The sequence below is a fragment of the Sparus aurata genome, chromosome 15 (genome assembly GCF_900880675.1).
Source record: "Sparus aurata chromosome 15, fSpaAur1.1, whole genome shotgun sequence".
Lineage (NCBI taxonomy): Eukaryota > Metazoa > Chordata > Actinopteri > Spariformes > Sparidae > Sparus > Sparus aurata.
Window position 1 is genome coordinate 5,300,799 of NC_044201.1, and position 17,472 is coordinate 5,318,270.

At 39.8% G+C, this 17,472-nt stretch overlaps 1 protein-coding gene across 9 annotated transcripts in view; it reads right to left on the bottom strand.

Moving 5' to 3' along the window:
• Window positions 1–17,472, bottom strand: part of pcdh15a (protocadherin-related 15a) — a 261,181-nt gene that overhangs the window by 130,082 nt on the left and 113,627 nt on the right. For all 9 annotated transcript variants that reach the window (XM_030442377.1, XM_030442376.1, XM_030442374.1 and 6 more), the window contains one exon: window positions 16,889–16,954. In XM_030442377.1, coding sequence (XP_030298237.1) covers window positions 16,889–16,954 — 66 coding nt within the window. The remainder of the gene's footprint in view (window positions 1–16,888; window positions 16,955–17,472) is intronic.

Consider the following 17,472-nt stretch of genomic DNA (forward strand, 5'->3'; position numbering starts at 1 on the left):
CTGGACAATATGATAAAAGGGATCTTTTCCTCCCTCCAGACAAAATCTGAAATATAGCAACAGCATTCTCCAGCAAAAACAAAATGAATGTATACTGTGATGCTGCTGAAACCAATCAAGAAGCAAGACATGTCTCAAGTCATATGCAGTCATGACTGTGGGACCTCTGCAACACATCATTAGTGCCTGTGCAATACTGTCTGGTATGACTAAGAGGAAGAGGAGGACGATGAACATTAGAGGTATTTTAAACCTTAATGTGTTTGCATGCTCACAGTGAGTGGGGACTGCATAACTGCGAGAACATACCCACAATGCAGTCAAATTTAAAGACCAAAGGGTCTTCGTCTAAGAAAACCCTCACAGGAGCATTTAGCTTTTTCTAAAAGTTTGTATCAGATGAGATGTTGTGAAATTTACTTGTTATGTGTGATTGCTGTGCCCACATTCTGAATCAGACACGGACTCTTATTAGGACATACAATACACACATGTGCACCAGCTGTCAGGGGAGCCAGTGTGCAGCATACATAGCCACCACCAGTGAGGAAGGATGCAATATCACTGTGATCATAGCTCTCCAAATGCTGAATAACTTCTAATTACTTTTGATATGATTTGACATGAAAAACGTCTGTTTTCGCACTTCTGGCAAGGTTAACTAGAGTCAAACAGACAGAAAAAGACGCTGCAGCTGTTTCATTTAGTGAAAATGAATCTTTCAAGAGTTTTTTTTACTTCCTTAACACACTTCACAAGGTGTCAGTCATATATATGTGTGCATGGAGAGCTTATTTAAGGCATTGAGCATAATTTCGGAGATGCAGGCTATAACCCTTTGACATTTGGTTCATTTCAGCCTGGGTGAAACTACTGGCTTCTTCCCATCACTCTGACAGGCAGGTACTTTGCCTCTGTGTAATGATTACCCAAAAAAAAAAGCCAGAGTACAAACATAATGAAATCATGTTGCTGCAGCTCCATTGTATATCAAAAAACAATTAATGTGTAAAATACATAAAAAACCCAAATGCTTAAACTAAAAAAGCTTCTACAAGAAAAGCACATGTACACAGTACTCAACAGTCATGGATTTAATTTTACAACAATTAAAGTCAGACCAACATTAGCCCTGCATAATTTAATTGAAGCCGGTCTGGCACAGTGGGGATGTGAAAAAAAAAATTCATGGCAATCAATCTGATGGTGACTTGACCGACTGACAAACAAACACTATCATCCACATCCTGATCATTAGCATGGCTCTAATTGGCAATTCAGAATTTTTTAAAGTAAAAACTAAATGTTGTCAGGATGCTGGAAATGAATATGGAAATGTTTACAAATATTCTGAAATCTGTTTGTAACAAAACGCATATTTTTTTGACAACACCAGTATAAATAGTACAAAAAACTTAAAATAAAGTCTTCTAGCCGTCTGTGTGCATACACACTATTCAAGCGTGTATAAACGGAAGACACACTGCAGCATATCCACACAGGTATTGGGTTTGTAATCTTGATTAACATATTCATAGGAACGGGCCCACTCTACAGTCTATTCCAAAGGTAGTGAGCAGTGATGGCAGATGCTTTCTTATGTACAAAACTTCAATTTATTCTGAGGATAACCATATGACCTGAGAGTAGAGCAGAGCTCTGTGCAGTCACCTGAAAGATATGATGGAGATATGATGCAGATATGATGCAGCCATACAATTCAGGGCATTGTAAAAATGGAGAAGAACTTGACAATGAGCTTCTATTGACAGCAAGTGCAGAAAGGCCAAAGAAAAGCCAAAAAAAAAAAACTAAATGAAAACATATTTTCTTTTTGTGAGTTTTCCAATTCTAACATTTAGTACTTGAAAAAACTGGAAATGTGTAATTCACACAAGCTGTAGTAAATACAGTAGTTCTTTTACAATAATCACGCCTTGATGATAGATACCAATCCAAAATAACTAATGAACACACACAATGCCACACTCATTTATTTGAAGTTGTATTGTCTGCCTACAATCTCTCCCATCAGAGCACATTCTCACGTGTTATTAGTGTGCAGTTTCTAAAGCTGCACTTCACAGCTCCGTGGAACCGTGACTGATTTACAAATTATGAATGTGTTCAAAAGGTTGGGAGAAGGAACCTCTTGCAGTAGTTGCTAATCATTACCATCGCAACCGGTGCGATATTGGAACTTTGTGGTGTTAAATCATCCTTGTGTTGATACATTTTACTTGTTGTTGAGGCTGGTTGGGTTTATTAAAACCAGTTTTTCAGTCTCCTTTTCGACCCATCTGCCAAAAGCTATAATGATAAAATATTGATAAAATAGAATGGCACTAGGCAGCGCACATACCGCCACCAAAGCTCAACGATCTCCTTTGATTAAATCAAGCCTAATCCAATATCAAACTCGATAGCCCTGTATCACTCTAAAAGTTAAACCACCCGCAACTGCTTAGCCAGCCACTAGGACAACAAACAATGCACTTGGAATCGTTATCTCAGAATAACAGGTTTGTTTTCAACCAACCAACCAACCAACCAACTGATTGCTTGGTATGGTTCCGTTATAATTTGTCTTTGTCTTTATAATGACTGCCTATGTCCTCTGCACAAGCTGAATGAAAATAAAGATTTAAACAATTCACACATTTGCAAAAGAATAAATGTTTTTCAATACTTTATTTGAATCCCATGACAAAAACAACGCTGTTAGGATCAGTAAAAAAAAAATAAGAAAATTTGCCGTGATTTCACACTGTAATTAAATCAAACTAATGTGATGTTATTGTTTATTAGACACCTGCCACAGAGTCATGATGATTTCATTTCCTATGGGGTGATAATGCATTCCCTTTAACTGTACGTCAAAGAAACAAATCGGTCCAACGAAGCATACATTTGTACAAATGAGACATTTTCTTGTTATACAGGCCACACTAAGCAGTCAAGGCAGCCCTTATCACATCATAATAAAACAGTGATATGTTATTTACATGAAAATCTAGTGTTATTTTCGGCTTCCCAAGAGAGAAACATGCTGCTTTATTTCAGGAGATTGTGTGTTAAAGGAAAAGATTAACAACACAGACTTGATGGATGTTACTAAACATAACATTAAACCATCAGCACTGTCTCTAAATGACAGTTCTGTTGCTGTGCATTGAGCCTAAGTACTAAAGGAAGTACAACCCGTTTTCAAAGTTCGTCTTTCTCTTTCTTTCAAATAGTGCACAGGGCTCAGTGAAGCTGCTGTCCGGTATATAGAACACAAAGACAGTTGTCGTCAGGTTGTTCTGCAATATGTACAGTGCTGATATTTCATTGTATGGAGCATGAGATGTGATCCATGCACAAAAATAAAGATGAGCTTCAGATCTCATGCTTCATTTTAGCATGAAATCCATTTCAAAATCCATTTCAGTCCCTCTCGGAATAAGCACACTAAAACACCACTCAGACTCATAATTGCTGCTTGTAAACTTCAGGCACATTCATTCATCTAAACTGACTTCATGAGGGAGGGGTATATGTTGTATTTGTTGGTTCAATTTTTTGTAAGCAAATTAAATATTTAGATACATTTACAGGTATAAAGGTCCTAAAACCTCATGTGTCGTTTTCCCTCTTCTATTTTGTATCAAAAGGCAAAGAGGCTGCTTGGCTAAGGGTACAATTGTGTTTATGCTTGACAAAGAGACAACATTTTGTTCATTTAAGCTTTGAATTATTTTTGTCTTAAACGGAATGTTGCTATAAGCAATACTGTGCAGAAAGACCCCACTTGCTTTAAGATCTTACCTGTTGCTCTCTGTCCAACAGCTCAGGATGTTTAAGGTATCAAAGGAGAGGTGTGATTTTTACAAAACTGTGATAGTTTTATATGGAGCCAGAATGGTGACTTTAAAATTTGGCATCCAAAAAAAAAACGGCATTGAAACAAAACCAGTACTGAAAAAAGAAACATTGTCATTGAAACATTTGTATTGAAAACAGTTGTATTGGCATTGAAACAAGTATTGACACTGAAAAAAGAAAGTAATTCAAATAATTCAAATCCGAAAATCTTATCATTTTATTTTATTGGGATTTTTTTCTATTTTTCAATGACAATCTTCAGATTTCTTCTTCATGTCACTTTTTTTTTCAGTGACAGATTTTTTTACAATGTCAGTTTTTTTTCAGTGTCACTGATTTTCAGCTTCAACTTTCTGTCACTGTTTTGGCGTCGAGAGGGAGGGGCCTGAGGGGAGGGGCAAGTAGAGCGTGGTTTGCATATCATTTGAGAAGGTAATGGCAGCAGCCTGCGGGAAGGCGGGGCTGGACGGTCCAGCCATAAGACACCATTTTAGCGCCCGTGTGCCAGCCGTCTCTGGGCAACACAGAGTCCAACTACCTCACGGACTTTTCCTCAAGCTCTCTCCTGATGTGTCCAAGTCTCTGTGTATCTGGTTCTGTCCCGGAGCTCCTGAGCTCCGGTCTCTATATGCATATGGAGTGTGGTAGTAGTACCGGGGCGCTGAGCACGGAGCATTAGCCACAGTTAGCACAACAGTAGAACAGCCTGTTGCTCCGAGCCGGGGCTGCCTCGCCGACAGCAGTGCTCTGGTCTGCTCCCCGAGCGCTGCTGCATTGTTTTCAATGCCAATTTTTTTTTTGGATGCCAAATTTTAAAGTCATCGTTCTGGTTCCATATTTTTTTGACATTCTCTATCAGAGTGTGGTCAGTAGATTGCTCAGTTGATTCCAATATACTCAGTGAAATACTCAAAGATCCCCATCATCTAGCCAAAGCACTTGTGTCTCCCTTCCTTCAGGAACAGGGTAATGTAGCATTAAGAGCAGAACTTGTTTTCATAGCAGCACATATCCTGAGGCACTGAGGGCCCTTAACCTCTCATCATCAGTTCAGTCCATGAATTCAACCCTCGTGGGTTTCTTAATGCACCAGACACTTTCTTAAGCTCCTGTTTATTTACTTTGCGTTAGTATTTTTGAGAAAGCTTATGCTGATGTGTATTTGCTCTGTATCATTTTTGTGTATCTGTTTGGTACCATTTTGTCCACCTCAAGGACACAAACCAAGACATTTCAGTCAACGTTTTTTATTCAAATGGTAAAATGTATTAAACCTGGGATCTGAAAAGACAAAGGTAAACTGCTTTCAAAAATGCAATGCTCACTTTACTTGTGAGTTGTCTTGTACCATTCCTAAAAACATTTGCACCTTCAGTACATGGTGGTCACATTTTATGACTTCTGGAAAGGATGCAATGCATTAGCATACATCCTTGATCAGGTCAGTGACATCCCATACAGTACAGTGTAGACTTCAGTGAAATGTACATCAAAGGTTTGACACATGGTGTAACACAGGGTTACTTGTAAAGAGTGAGTGTCCAGGCAGTCCATTTACTCCCTAAATGCCTCTTAAACAGGTCAAAACCTTTACACACAAACGCTGTTGCAAGGATAGAAACTACAAAACAGACAGCCTGGAAGTATGACTCAAGTCCTATCAATACTTAAATACTGGATAGCATCGTGGTGATCAGCCATTACATACACACTTTGTCCAAATGAATAGAGGACCATGTACTCAATAGCCCAGTTAAATAGGGTGCTCAAATGCTCTGAATAACATTCTGATTATTCAAAATGTTGCACAGCATTTTCACTTGGCTGTTTAAGCCCAATCAGATGCACTTCTCTACATGAGAGTAGAGGCGAGCAGGAGATAAAGAGAAGAGATGAGCGATCTTGTGTGTGTGTGAGAGGGTTTATTAAGTGTCTCTGAATTTGAGGTTGGAGTTGCTGCAATGCATGAGTTGCTCTTCAGCAATGAAGTCACCACTGTTTCCCGTTGTCACTCTGATGGCAACCTCTGACTGTCCATCCAGCAGAAAAAAAACTGTCTCCTGTAACCAGCAAAGGTAGGGGGACCAAGTGTCCGTTACACATCTCTGCACCACTTAGCTGCAACTCAGCTGTTTCGCCTCAGAAGGTTGAAATAAAGTTAGCTGACTAGCTACACTGAGGAAGCTAAGCTACGAAAACGGAAAAACACTGTTTATTTAACAGCAGGAAAACACTCCTGTCACCAATGTAACTCAGCATCTTGGGTTTGCCAAACTGTGCAAACAACAAAAACAATAAGGCTTGGTTCGATTGAAAAAAATTCAACTGGTATTTCTCCCAAGAGGAAAACAAAGACAGTCCATGAATAAGAGTGTTTTAGTACTAGAGTCCATCAGGGCAACTGCAACATGTTGTGTTGTCATTTCTCACATAAACCTTTTACCAAGCATAATGCAAATGAACTGCAGCATAACCAGCTCCTTTCTGATGACAGCACTCCCCCCTCTCAATTCCAGTACAACATGACAAGACAAAAGCACTGAACCACAAAACCGGAAACCTACCCAATCTGAATGGTGATATAACAGTAGTACATTCAGCAGCAATAAAGTTTTTTTTTTTTCTTTTTTCTACCATGTTACAGACATCAAACAACTCATGCTCTATGGCCCACATGTTCATGTGAGACACACTGTTTTTCTGCGCTCTCTGGTAGATGCCTTTTAAATCCCAATGTCACGATTAGCACAGGAGTCAGCAGTCAATCTGAAAATTGGGGCATCATTGTTAAAAACAATCAAACTGCCACTGCATGACATTGTAAGGGGCTCCCTTAGTATCTGCATCTCACATAAATGAAGTCTGTTTGTAGCTGAAATTTCAAGAACCAAGCTTTTCATCTGTGATGTCATTCTGACTCACAGCCTAGAGCTGCTCCATTGATAATAGATGGGGGCAGACTTTGTGCATATCTACCACCTTAGCACGAAAGATGTGGTTATTGGAACTGACTCCTTTGCCATCATTCTTAAGCAATTCTTAATGCAGCTGTACATCGGAATGACATCAGAGTGGGGGCAAACTCATCACTCAAGTTTCTACTGTAGCTTAGGGAGCAAGTGATGATGATTGACCAATACAGCTCAAACTGTTAAAAGGCATAGGTATGGTAGCTTCTCAGCATGACTAAATACTCTGCAGTCAGTAAACACTTTACTTTTTTCACTGCTTCTATTTGGTGCTACACCTGAATTAAGCAAAACAAAGCTTAGTTTAAAGGGCTGGTGTTTAGGACTCAGGAGAATCCAGTGGCGAAAATGGTATATAAAATTCACAATTGTTTTTCATCGGTGCATAATCACCTGAAAATCTGAATAATTGGGTTTTCGTTCCATTATGACAAGCCTTTTATCATTACAGTGAAACTAAACAGAGTTTGCAGAGTTTTAGCACATTTGTAGCACATTTTCTCGACATAATCTTACCCAAGTATGAACCTGTTGAACGACTACAAGCTCCAGACAAGCTAGCATTGGATAGGTTAAGGAATCACAAAAAAACAAAGGGGGACAATGTGTCCTAAATTACACGGCAATCCATCCAATGGCTGCAAACACATCTCCCTCAAAACCACAAATCATAGTCAAAGTTGTGGTCGTGGTAGATGAAAAGCGAGGTGATCCAGAATTGGGCTTCATCCTATTGGGGACTACTATTGCCTGAATCGAATGTTGAGATATTTCAGTTTAGACTTAAACAGCAGTTCTTGACTGACAGCAAAATCCTACAGTCAAGCCACATTAACCTTAAAAGTCAAGTGGCTAGAGTAGATTTCAACGTTGCATTGCTACAAAGGAACAACTCTCAAAAGGTAGTGGCTGTAGTTCAGAAGGTGGAGCAGCTCGTTGGGTTAAACCTTAAGGAACTCAAAGAAACTCAAACTGTTTCAAGTTGATTGTAAAGCATGTTGTCTCTCAAAGGTTGAAAGGTGCAATATGAGTGCAATCCATTTACCATTCCTGGTTTACAGCCATGACTGTTCATACAAAATAAAAAGCAGAATTGTGGTCAGCATGTTCATTGGATGATTAAATCTCTGCAGCAACCACTCTATGGTTGAGCAGCATATACTGTGTTCTGCCTACATATTTGTATTGCTTGAAAATGATCTCCAAACACAAAATACAAATGACCAATCATTTTAATATCTGTGCAGCCTAATGTGAGGATTAAACTAATCTACAATCTCATTACAATATGCTGGAAATTAATTGGTGAATGCTCTGTATCTTATTAACAGGGGAATGCAAAATCCTACAGTCAAGCCACATTAACCTTAAAAGTCAAGTGGCTAGAGTAGATTTCAACGTTGCATTGCTACAAAGGAACAACTCTCAAAAGGTGGTGGCTGTAGTTCAGAAGGTGGAGCAGCTTGTTGGGTTAAACCTTAAGGAACTCAAAGAAACTCAAACTGCTTCAAGTTGATTGCAAAGCATGTTGTCTCTCAAAGGTTGAAAGGTGCAATATGAGTGCAATCCATTTACCAGTCCTGGTTTACAGCCATGACTGTTCATTCAAAATAAAAAGCAGAATTGTGGTCAGCATGTTCACTGGATGGTTAAATCTCTATGGTTGAGCAGCATATACTGTATTCTGCCTGCATATTTTTATTGCTTGAAAATGATCTCCAGACACAAAATACAAATGACCAATAATTTTAATATCTGTGCAGCCTAATGTGAGGATTAAACTAATCTACAATCTCATTACAATATGCTGGAAATTAGTTGGTGAATGCTCTGTATCTTATTAACAGGGGAATGCAAATTACCAGCTCACAAACACAAAGTACAGACAGCCTCTAAATAACCCTTAGGGGTAGGTTTTCACCAAGGTTAAAAAAGAAAGCACACACACAAATATGTGCCCCCCTACATTCCCTTCAATATACTCAAGTAACATAAATGCACCAATACGTCCTACAAAAGTGGTGTAAGGTATAATCTGTAAGCGATATTTCATAACTAGGGGCATTCACAGAGGAAAACGCTTAGTCCTCTCTGTTGACAATGAGCTGTGTGACTCCAAACACTTGGAGGTTTTGATTAACCTCAATGTCATTCCAGTTTTTACAGTTATGAGCCAGAAAATGTCAGTGTCATTAAAATCGCCCCAAGTACTATTGAGGTGTCCACAAACTTGGCATCACTGCTTCAGTGAAACAGCTCTGGGATTTCTATACCAATCCTGCCAATGAGCCTCTGCAACTTTGAGGGAGAAAGAGCTCTCAGAATGTCAAATGAATTACAAAATAAAAGGTAGATTTTCTCATTTCTTACATAATCTGTGAAAGAACACACTTTCACTGTTTTATGCATTCGTGGAAAAACTTTTGTTGTTGTTTCGATGCCAAAAAGTTCCCTTTTACATATTGCGGTTGTCTTCCACCACTCGTCTGTGGAAAACTCTAGCAACTATCATATCTATAGTCCTTTCACGTACGCGTGTGTGTTTGTGTGGTGGGGGATGCTGCAGTGGAAGAACACTGGGATTTCCTAGGAGAGATGGGAATAAAATAAAAAATAAAATAAAAAACACACATTCTATGATGACATTATTAATCCAAGTTGACAATCTCACCATATTCTGGGGAAAACCAGCTGAATAATGCAGGGAGGATTGTGTGCTCTCAACAGCACCAGCAATCATAAAAAAAAGATTTCTTTTTATCTTAAAAGAAATCTATTGTGCAACATCAGAATTGTTTGGGCGAACAGTGCACGGACTCATTACTTTTTGTTATATTTTGTTATTTTTGTTAGATTTGACTCATCTCTGAGACTGAGCAGGCACTCCAAGCACTGTATTTTCATGCAAACATCTGAACAGTGCAGCATGAAACACCTGTTCTATAGTGTAATGATGATAAGCACAACTAATTCACAACAAGAACAGAAGTAATTAGACTGACCATTTATCTGACCATTCATTCTGTAATTGCTGGTTGTATTTGCATATCAAACACTATGGAAAAATAACAGCATTAGCAAAAGTAGTAGTCCAATTAGGGGTGAGCTATACAGGCTGACGTCGGCTACTTTAACTCTGATTGGAAAAAAAGACCTTCAGACAGTGTTTTACATAAATTATGTTATGTTAACTCGCTGTCGGCCCCGCCTTCCTGTTTGTGCTCTCTAATCCACAATGAGCAGGTGTTGTGCACTAATCCACGCCTTTCAGCTACGCTCCAATTATATATTGATGACCTAGCAATCATCAGAGCTGGATGTGATCATAGAATTGAGCAGAGGCTGGAGTGTGTGTGTGTGTGTGTGTGTGTGTGTGTGTGTGTGTATGTGTGTGCCTGAACAAAAAAAAACTTTACAAGAAGCTTAACATTTCCCTGCTTTTGTATTACTCACACACACATCCACACACACACACACACGCACAGTGACTGCACTTAAGCAGGAACACACACACTTTGTAAATGTGGCAACAGCAGAATGGCAGTGCTCATTTTGTTTTACAGCTCCACAAAATAAAAATTGACCATTAGGGTAACCCCAGTCCGATCAGTCCAGATGTTTCCTCTACTCTTTAGCTGCAATTAAAGACAACGTTGTTACAATATACACATATTTTCCATATGGTTATTCAAATTCAGGCTGCTCAATGCACCGAATGCACCGAAACACAAACGTACAAAAAGCTGTGACTTTGTAAACAACACCACCAATGATTTTGAGATTGGGAGAAGACCATCCGAAACCCCAGACTTTGGCGATTAAAGGGTTACAGTTACAGTTACAGAGACAGAGACTTATAGGTTTGTACATCACTACCTCCATAATTTGATTATGCTACTGCAGTGTTTCCCACACATAGATTTAACTTGGGCGGGATGCCCAGGTACATTTGGTAAACCATTTTAGCATTTTATACTTTCAATTCATAAATCATCCAAAAAATAGATGCCATCCCCGACTGATTACATGGACAATCTGCCCTTGCTCTTCTCCTCACAGCTTCTGTCAATCACACACGCTCTGCAGAGTTGCTCTCTGTTACTACATCCCTTCTGTAAATGTAGACATACATATGCCCTTGTTTTGTACAAACTTGTCAGAGTGCCTGGTTTTTGTGACTCGAAGCATGTTAGTTTTGATCGGATACATCAACAAACCTCCTTTACACGCGGCTCACTGGCTGTCAAGACAATGCAGTGGCGGGCCAAACAAAATCTTGGTGCTTCTTGCTAGATATAAATCACTGCCGACAGATAAGATAACGTTGAGAGAAAACAAAAAGGACAGAGAAACAGAGAGGAGAGGCAAACCAGTGTCCGTGCATTAGCGTGGAAATGAAAGCAACACTATGAAGAACATTGCTTTTTGAGTTAAAGTCACGTTACTCTTGTTACAAACATACCTCAGATATAACTGACCAGTGACTTCTCAATTCAGATCCACATCTTCAAACCTGGCATTGCATCAACTCATCAGCAGCTATATGGCCAACAGTAAGTTAACTCTGTTCACTTACGGCAAACAATGAATCAATGCACCTCATGCTTCTCTTCAGCCATGGATCAAGACTTTTTCACCCACTTGGCAATAAAGTTACAAATAATGCCTTTGATATTTGTGCAGGGCTACACTGAAAGCCCTATACATCAATTTGCTCTGCTGCTGACAGCTACTATTGTTTCACACCACTGGAATTCAGGAGTAGAGGTGTTTGAAGATTCATCATAGGGAGGCATGGTGCTACATGCTTGTGTCTAACTAGAGAGTTATCCAACTGTTGGGCAAAGCTAGGAGGAGACATCAATGCCATGCAGTTGCAGCTAATGGAAAATGACAGACTCCTCAGGTAGGCAGTTCGCTCTTCATTAAAAAAAAACCCTGACCCTTAATATCAACTACACATTTAATTTCAGCCAGTGCTTTTATTCTTAGTCATGTCTCATATAGATCTTGTGAACATCAAGCTTCACCTCCTATAATAGGCTAGATGTCGTGCCTGGGAATCTATATATAAAAGAGGGGAAGCAGACATGGAGACAGGAGACAGGGCTCCATGTTGATGTAAAGGAATGAAGCGACAGAGCATGATCGAACTAATGTCAAGCTCGGTGGAGAGAAACAGTGTAAAGGAATTGAATTAACTTTAAGGAAGAAGTTAATGAGTCCATGGTGGCTGAGAAAAACACTCACATAGGCTGGCTCATCTCATTAATTGTTTAAACCTGCTAACACACTTAACACTTTCTAGACCTGCCTCCAAGCCCTTTGGATCCTGGAAGTGAAGCAGTAGACACAGGACCTGGTATAATGCACAGGAAGAAATCCTGAGCAGTCATCCTGCATGAGATGAGAGACCCTTTTACAGACTTTATGGTATTTATTCATCTGTGCACTATATTCTCTCTGTGTGCAATCATTTCAGCTCTGTCAACTCTTTTAATGGTGTGTCTGTGTCCAGTTGTCTCGGGTCTAAAAACAGCAGCAAAGAGTTTTAACACAATCTACAAGTAAGATGATGAAAGAAAGGAGTTGAAGGCAGCCAAAACACAGCAGAAGTTTTAAGCGACTCGCTTTGTTCCTCTTCATACAGACTCAGACGCAGTTGTCGCTTCATTTTCTCGCATAGATTGTGACTTTGGTGCAACTTCAGAGATGAAACTGAATAGGCAGAGGCGAGACGAGGATACTGTTTCCTCCTTGAAGAGTGTACTTTCATCACATGAATGATTGGTCTGAGTACTTGTAACAATGTTAAGGGCATGAAGTGATGGAAGGGTTAGGAGTCCTTTGTGTTAGAGTGCTGCTCTCAGATGACATTTTCATCACTATCGTGTTCAAATGAAGATATGAAGCTCAGGCAAATGGAAATGAAACTGGTCTTAAATTACCATCATACAATCTCCACAATGTGGAGAGAGGTCTGCATGCTGGTATATGGCCTCAATCGGCACCTTGTTTTTTTTACCTGATAATAATATCAACAGCTTGTGGGGCCAATATAAAGCTTTAATGTTTCTCCATCACAGTTTCATATATTGGCAATGACTGCAGCCTTAGAGATCTAATATTATGCTAATTTCCAAGTTCATACTTTTATTTTGGGTGTCCGGGAAATGTTTGAATGTTTAAACTTTCAAAAAGCACATTATTTTTCTCACACCGCTGCAGAAAATCTTATTTTCATTCTCAGTATAAACACAGCTAAACATTTTAGCTTATGTTTTTCAAGGCAACCCAGTCCCTGGATACAAGGGCAGCTGCTCAGCCTTCCAATTTTGCCCTTCTGTGGACGTTCATGGTTTTGTAGCCAAAAATTCCCCTGTGTTCCAGAAAGGCATTATTCCCCATACAGCACCATTATAAAAGAAATGTCTTTAAAACTGTTGACAGGACACCTCAAACTGCAAACAAGATCATTTATAAATCTTTTTATTATGCATTTTGGATCCATGGAGGTTTTATGTTTATACAAGTTTACTCAAGCTGGGAATAGCAATTGAAATATCTTTGACATCATCACAAATGTAAAGTTAATGGGCAGAGCAGGAACAGGGTAAACTCTACTGCAAATATTCTGAATTGGCCACATGACTAGACAGCAAACTGAGAAGCTAGAAAACCGTTATGGCATATCTGCTAGGTGAGAAATTATCTGGATCTTCAACATTCCAGGGCCCATAGTGGGTGTGCAATAAAATGATTATATCTAGTGGCTCTTCTGGATTTTCCAAATGTTATCTGATAAAATGGCTAAAATTATGATATTAATCATTACCAGTGTAAGATTACAGGAAAAAAGTCTTCTGGACCCCCTGTGACATCACAGCACATTCATACATTTGAAAAGAGTTTCTGAAAACAGATGTCCATTTGGCTAGGGATTGACCATTTTGATATGTTCACAGAATTAAGCATTGACCTGCTTTATATTAAAAAAAAAGACAGGAAATTGCACATTCTACAATACGGGACCTTTAATGGAAGGCGTATAATGAATTAATAACAGAGTCTGTCAAAACAGTTACCGTAAGTCTCGGTACATGCAGTGGCTAGAGGCTGAAGCTGGACCACGGCCAATGCAAATACTTGCAAAGTGCGTTTCTTGCAGCAAAAATTTAAGCATTAAACAGTTTTATTTATCAATCTTAGTCCAAACAGATGAAAAATACGATGATGATCCGGGGAGACCAAATTGGCTCATGGCTAAACCCAACACTGGACTGCATTCCTCTCCAAAGATGGGTTAGGGTTATAGGTTTGATTACCCATCAGACAGTGTGTTTTAAACAGTCAGTGTATCCAGGGGGTAATGTTTGAGGTTAATCGTGTATTTTAGTAACTGATACGATAACTTGCATCATCAGCCAATGGAGGACTTTTCTTCTGATTGCCTCATTCATGAGGATGTCAGCCTTCCTCAAGACACAATGATTTACCAGCACTGCCTGTGAATCTACCTTGGCAGATACACCACATAAAAGAATGCCACACTGCTTCTTTTTTATAAAGCCCTTCAGCAACAATCGTTTCTGATTTCCTATAAGCTGTTGCTCAATATGCAGAGGGGTGAGCAGAGCCTCACATGCTTCAGGCAACGGTTGATACAAATCATGAATTTGCGGGGACAAGATAAAAGCGAGGAGACGGCATCCTCATTTATGGACACACTGATTTCCCACCGCTGTTGTAGAAAGCTTTCTGTCACTGAGAAAATTCTCTCTCTCTCTCTCTCTCTGTGTCTCTCTCCCTTTACTCCTCATTTCCAGCCCCCCCCCCCCCCCTTTCCTATGAGATAGAAATCTCTTTAATCTGGTTCAATTCTTTTGGATTTAGCTCATAGGCTTAATAAGCAAAGGAGCCTATAGAAAACAAGCTTTGTCAAGCCAATTTGAAATGTACTATTGAAGTGAGACTTTATATTTTGTGTTTGGCACCTGTCAGTGGGTCTGCAGAAGCAACAGCTCGGATAAATTAAACATGTAACGCTTCATTTGAGCAACTGGGTAGCTATCCCCACATGACTTTCTGTTTCCAAAGTGGAAACCAAACACAGAATGCTTAAAATGAAAAACAAGCTAGAACAAAGAAAACTGGATTATGTCTCAATGTCTGTGCCAAGGTTCATTCTCTTAACTGAGTCAAATATGATTCCACCCAAGACAATAAATATATGAGCTGCTGACAAAATATAGTGCTTTGACAGTTGCAAATGTCATCATATTCTGTGAGTCTCCCACAGGGAACCATACATGTCCTTGCCCCATCAGACTGGTGGTAAATTAGTTCTTCTCAGGAGCAAAAGTGATACAGGATTATACATTTATTTGTTTGTCTATCTTTCCTGACCTCGACCACATGAGGCCAGACAGACGAGTGATTATGTTGTTTGCTCCTCCATTCACTGACATGAACGAATTGCATCTCAAAAAGACGCAATCTTATTATGTGCCATTTGTGTGGTTTCTGTGTGACAGAACAGAAGAGATGAAACACATTTAGAAGGATAATTGCTTTGGTCAATAACGGCGGGTTGCCTGTTTTACATTCCATTACGGGGCTGTTTCATCAAGGAGAGATAAATAAAAGGACGGTGCAGCCAGAAGAGACCCATATCCCAGGTAAATGAGTGCTTTATAGGGAAGATTAGCGCAAATCCCTCACACACAGAGCATCGGCGCATGTGGGCCGAGGGAAGTTTCGGATGCAGGCTTGGCTACCTCCATCTCACCCATTCCCCCGACAATCGATCAAAGCCCCAAATCACAGCTGCGCACACAGAGAGGAAGGAGTAGGTGAGACAGTATGACAACCGGGATTGGAGGCTATTGCAATGACGAATGGCAGCCTCATCTGACATGCAGTCACCCAATTGTACACTTGGGATACAAATATGCCCATAAGGTATATGCATATGTGCGCGCACACATGGTGTCTCTCTCCAAGACACACACAAAGCAGCTCCTAGAGCACTTACAGCAGGCAAGTGGAGCATCTGCAAAACAGTGTTGTGATTGTATAAACAAGCTCTGGATTCTATCTTCAGTGAGAGCTGCTCATTAAACTCTATTAACCTGCAATAGTAATATCTGCAGGGAGAACCAAATGAGACAAACACACACCTGCTCCATTTAGGGGAAACGCATTTCTCATTCCTTTAGTGAACGTATGAAACGCATAGCTCCTCCCCAAGCAGAAGTAAACACTCCCCATCTCGCACACACACACACACACACACACACACACACACACACACACACACACACACACACACACACACACACACACACAGGCATTCATTAGAACACATGTAGTCATCAAGAAAACGCAGATGGCAAAGCCTCAAAGCTCATCGAAGACACGCAAGAAGAAAAAAGAGGTGGTATCTAGAGAGAGCTGAGAAGTGGGTGCAGGAGATTATGAGGCCAGGAGGAGATACATTTAAGAAAAGTGGGGGAAGAATAGTTTCAACTGACCCACTCTACAATGACTCATGCAGCACAGGTATAGCACAGTAGAGGAAGCCCTGTGCAGGGAACAGCCTACTCATTAATGGAACCCCATGTCATGTCTGCATGCCAAACACCATCTGTATTCACTCATCCAAACACGCACAAACGCACGCCACACTTCCCAGTTACCCTGGGAGAGCAGAACAAATATACACAAGCAAGAACAAGTAGAATGTATTTATATTTAATTGAATATACAACCAAAATGACAACCCAGTATGTCTGACAAAACTTCTCCCAACCAGCCTGCCCCAAGAGCCATCAGCTGAGCGACGGTACCCTATCACAACACTGAGCAATCCCAACAGGGGAAGTATTAATAGGTATTGCATTACCAAAGCTTAATTCCCCGTAGTGCACAGAGACAATCCAACAGTGTAATCCACACCAGCCGAGTGCAGAAGCATTTGCCATGGCGGAATACAGAAAGAAGTGGAGCAACAATAAGTGAAGGGCACAGGGGCGAAGCTGCTTGGTACATACCGTTGGGGCTCTCCTCGTCGATGGTCACTATGGTTGCAGGGGGGCCTGGTCGGGACAGCTTACACTCTGCATACGCACAAAGAAAAAGAAATTAGCATTAGCTCAATTCCTCTTTGTTTTTGAATAGTTTTCTATGCAACACCAAAAGTATGCTATGCCTCATGGCAGCTTATAAAAATGACAAAATCAAGGATTATAGATTTTGTATTGAGGCTAAACTGTTGATGTATGGCAGTTTTGGAAAGTAATTAGGTACATTTATTGAAGAACTATTCTCATTTCAGAAGGTGATACTGTACTTTTTACCTCACTACATTTATTTAGCAGACTGCAGCTGCAATAAGTGAATTAAAGGAATGTTGCCGATGAAAGGAATATTAGTTGGCAACTATTTGATAACTGATTGGTTATTAGAGTACATTTTTTTTTAAAGGGGCTTGCTGCTTTTCTGTTATCTATGATAGAAAATTAAGAATCATTGTTTTATTGGACTTTAAAAATTGGACACACATTATTAAGAATTATTTACAATTTCTAAATATTAAAATTTAGACATTTTAGTTAGTAGTGGCTTGTGAGTACAA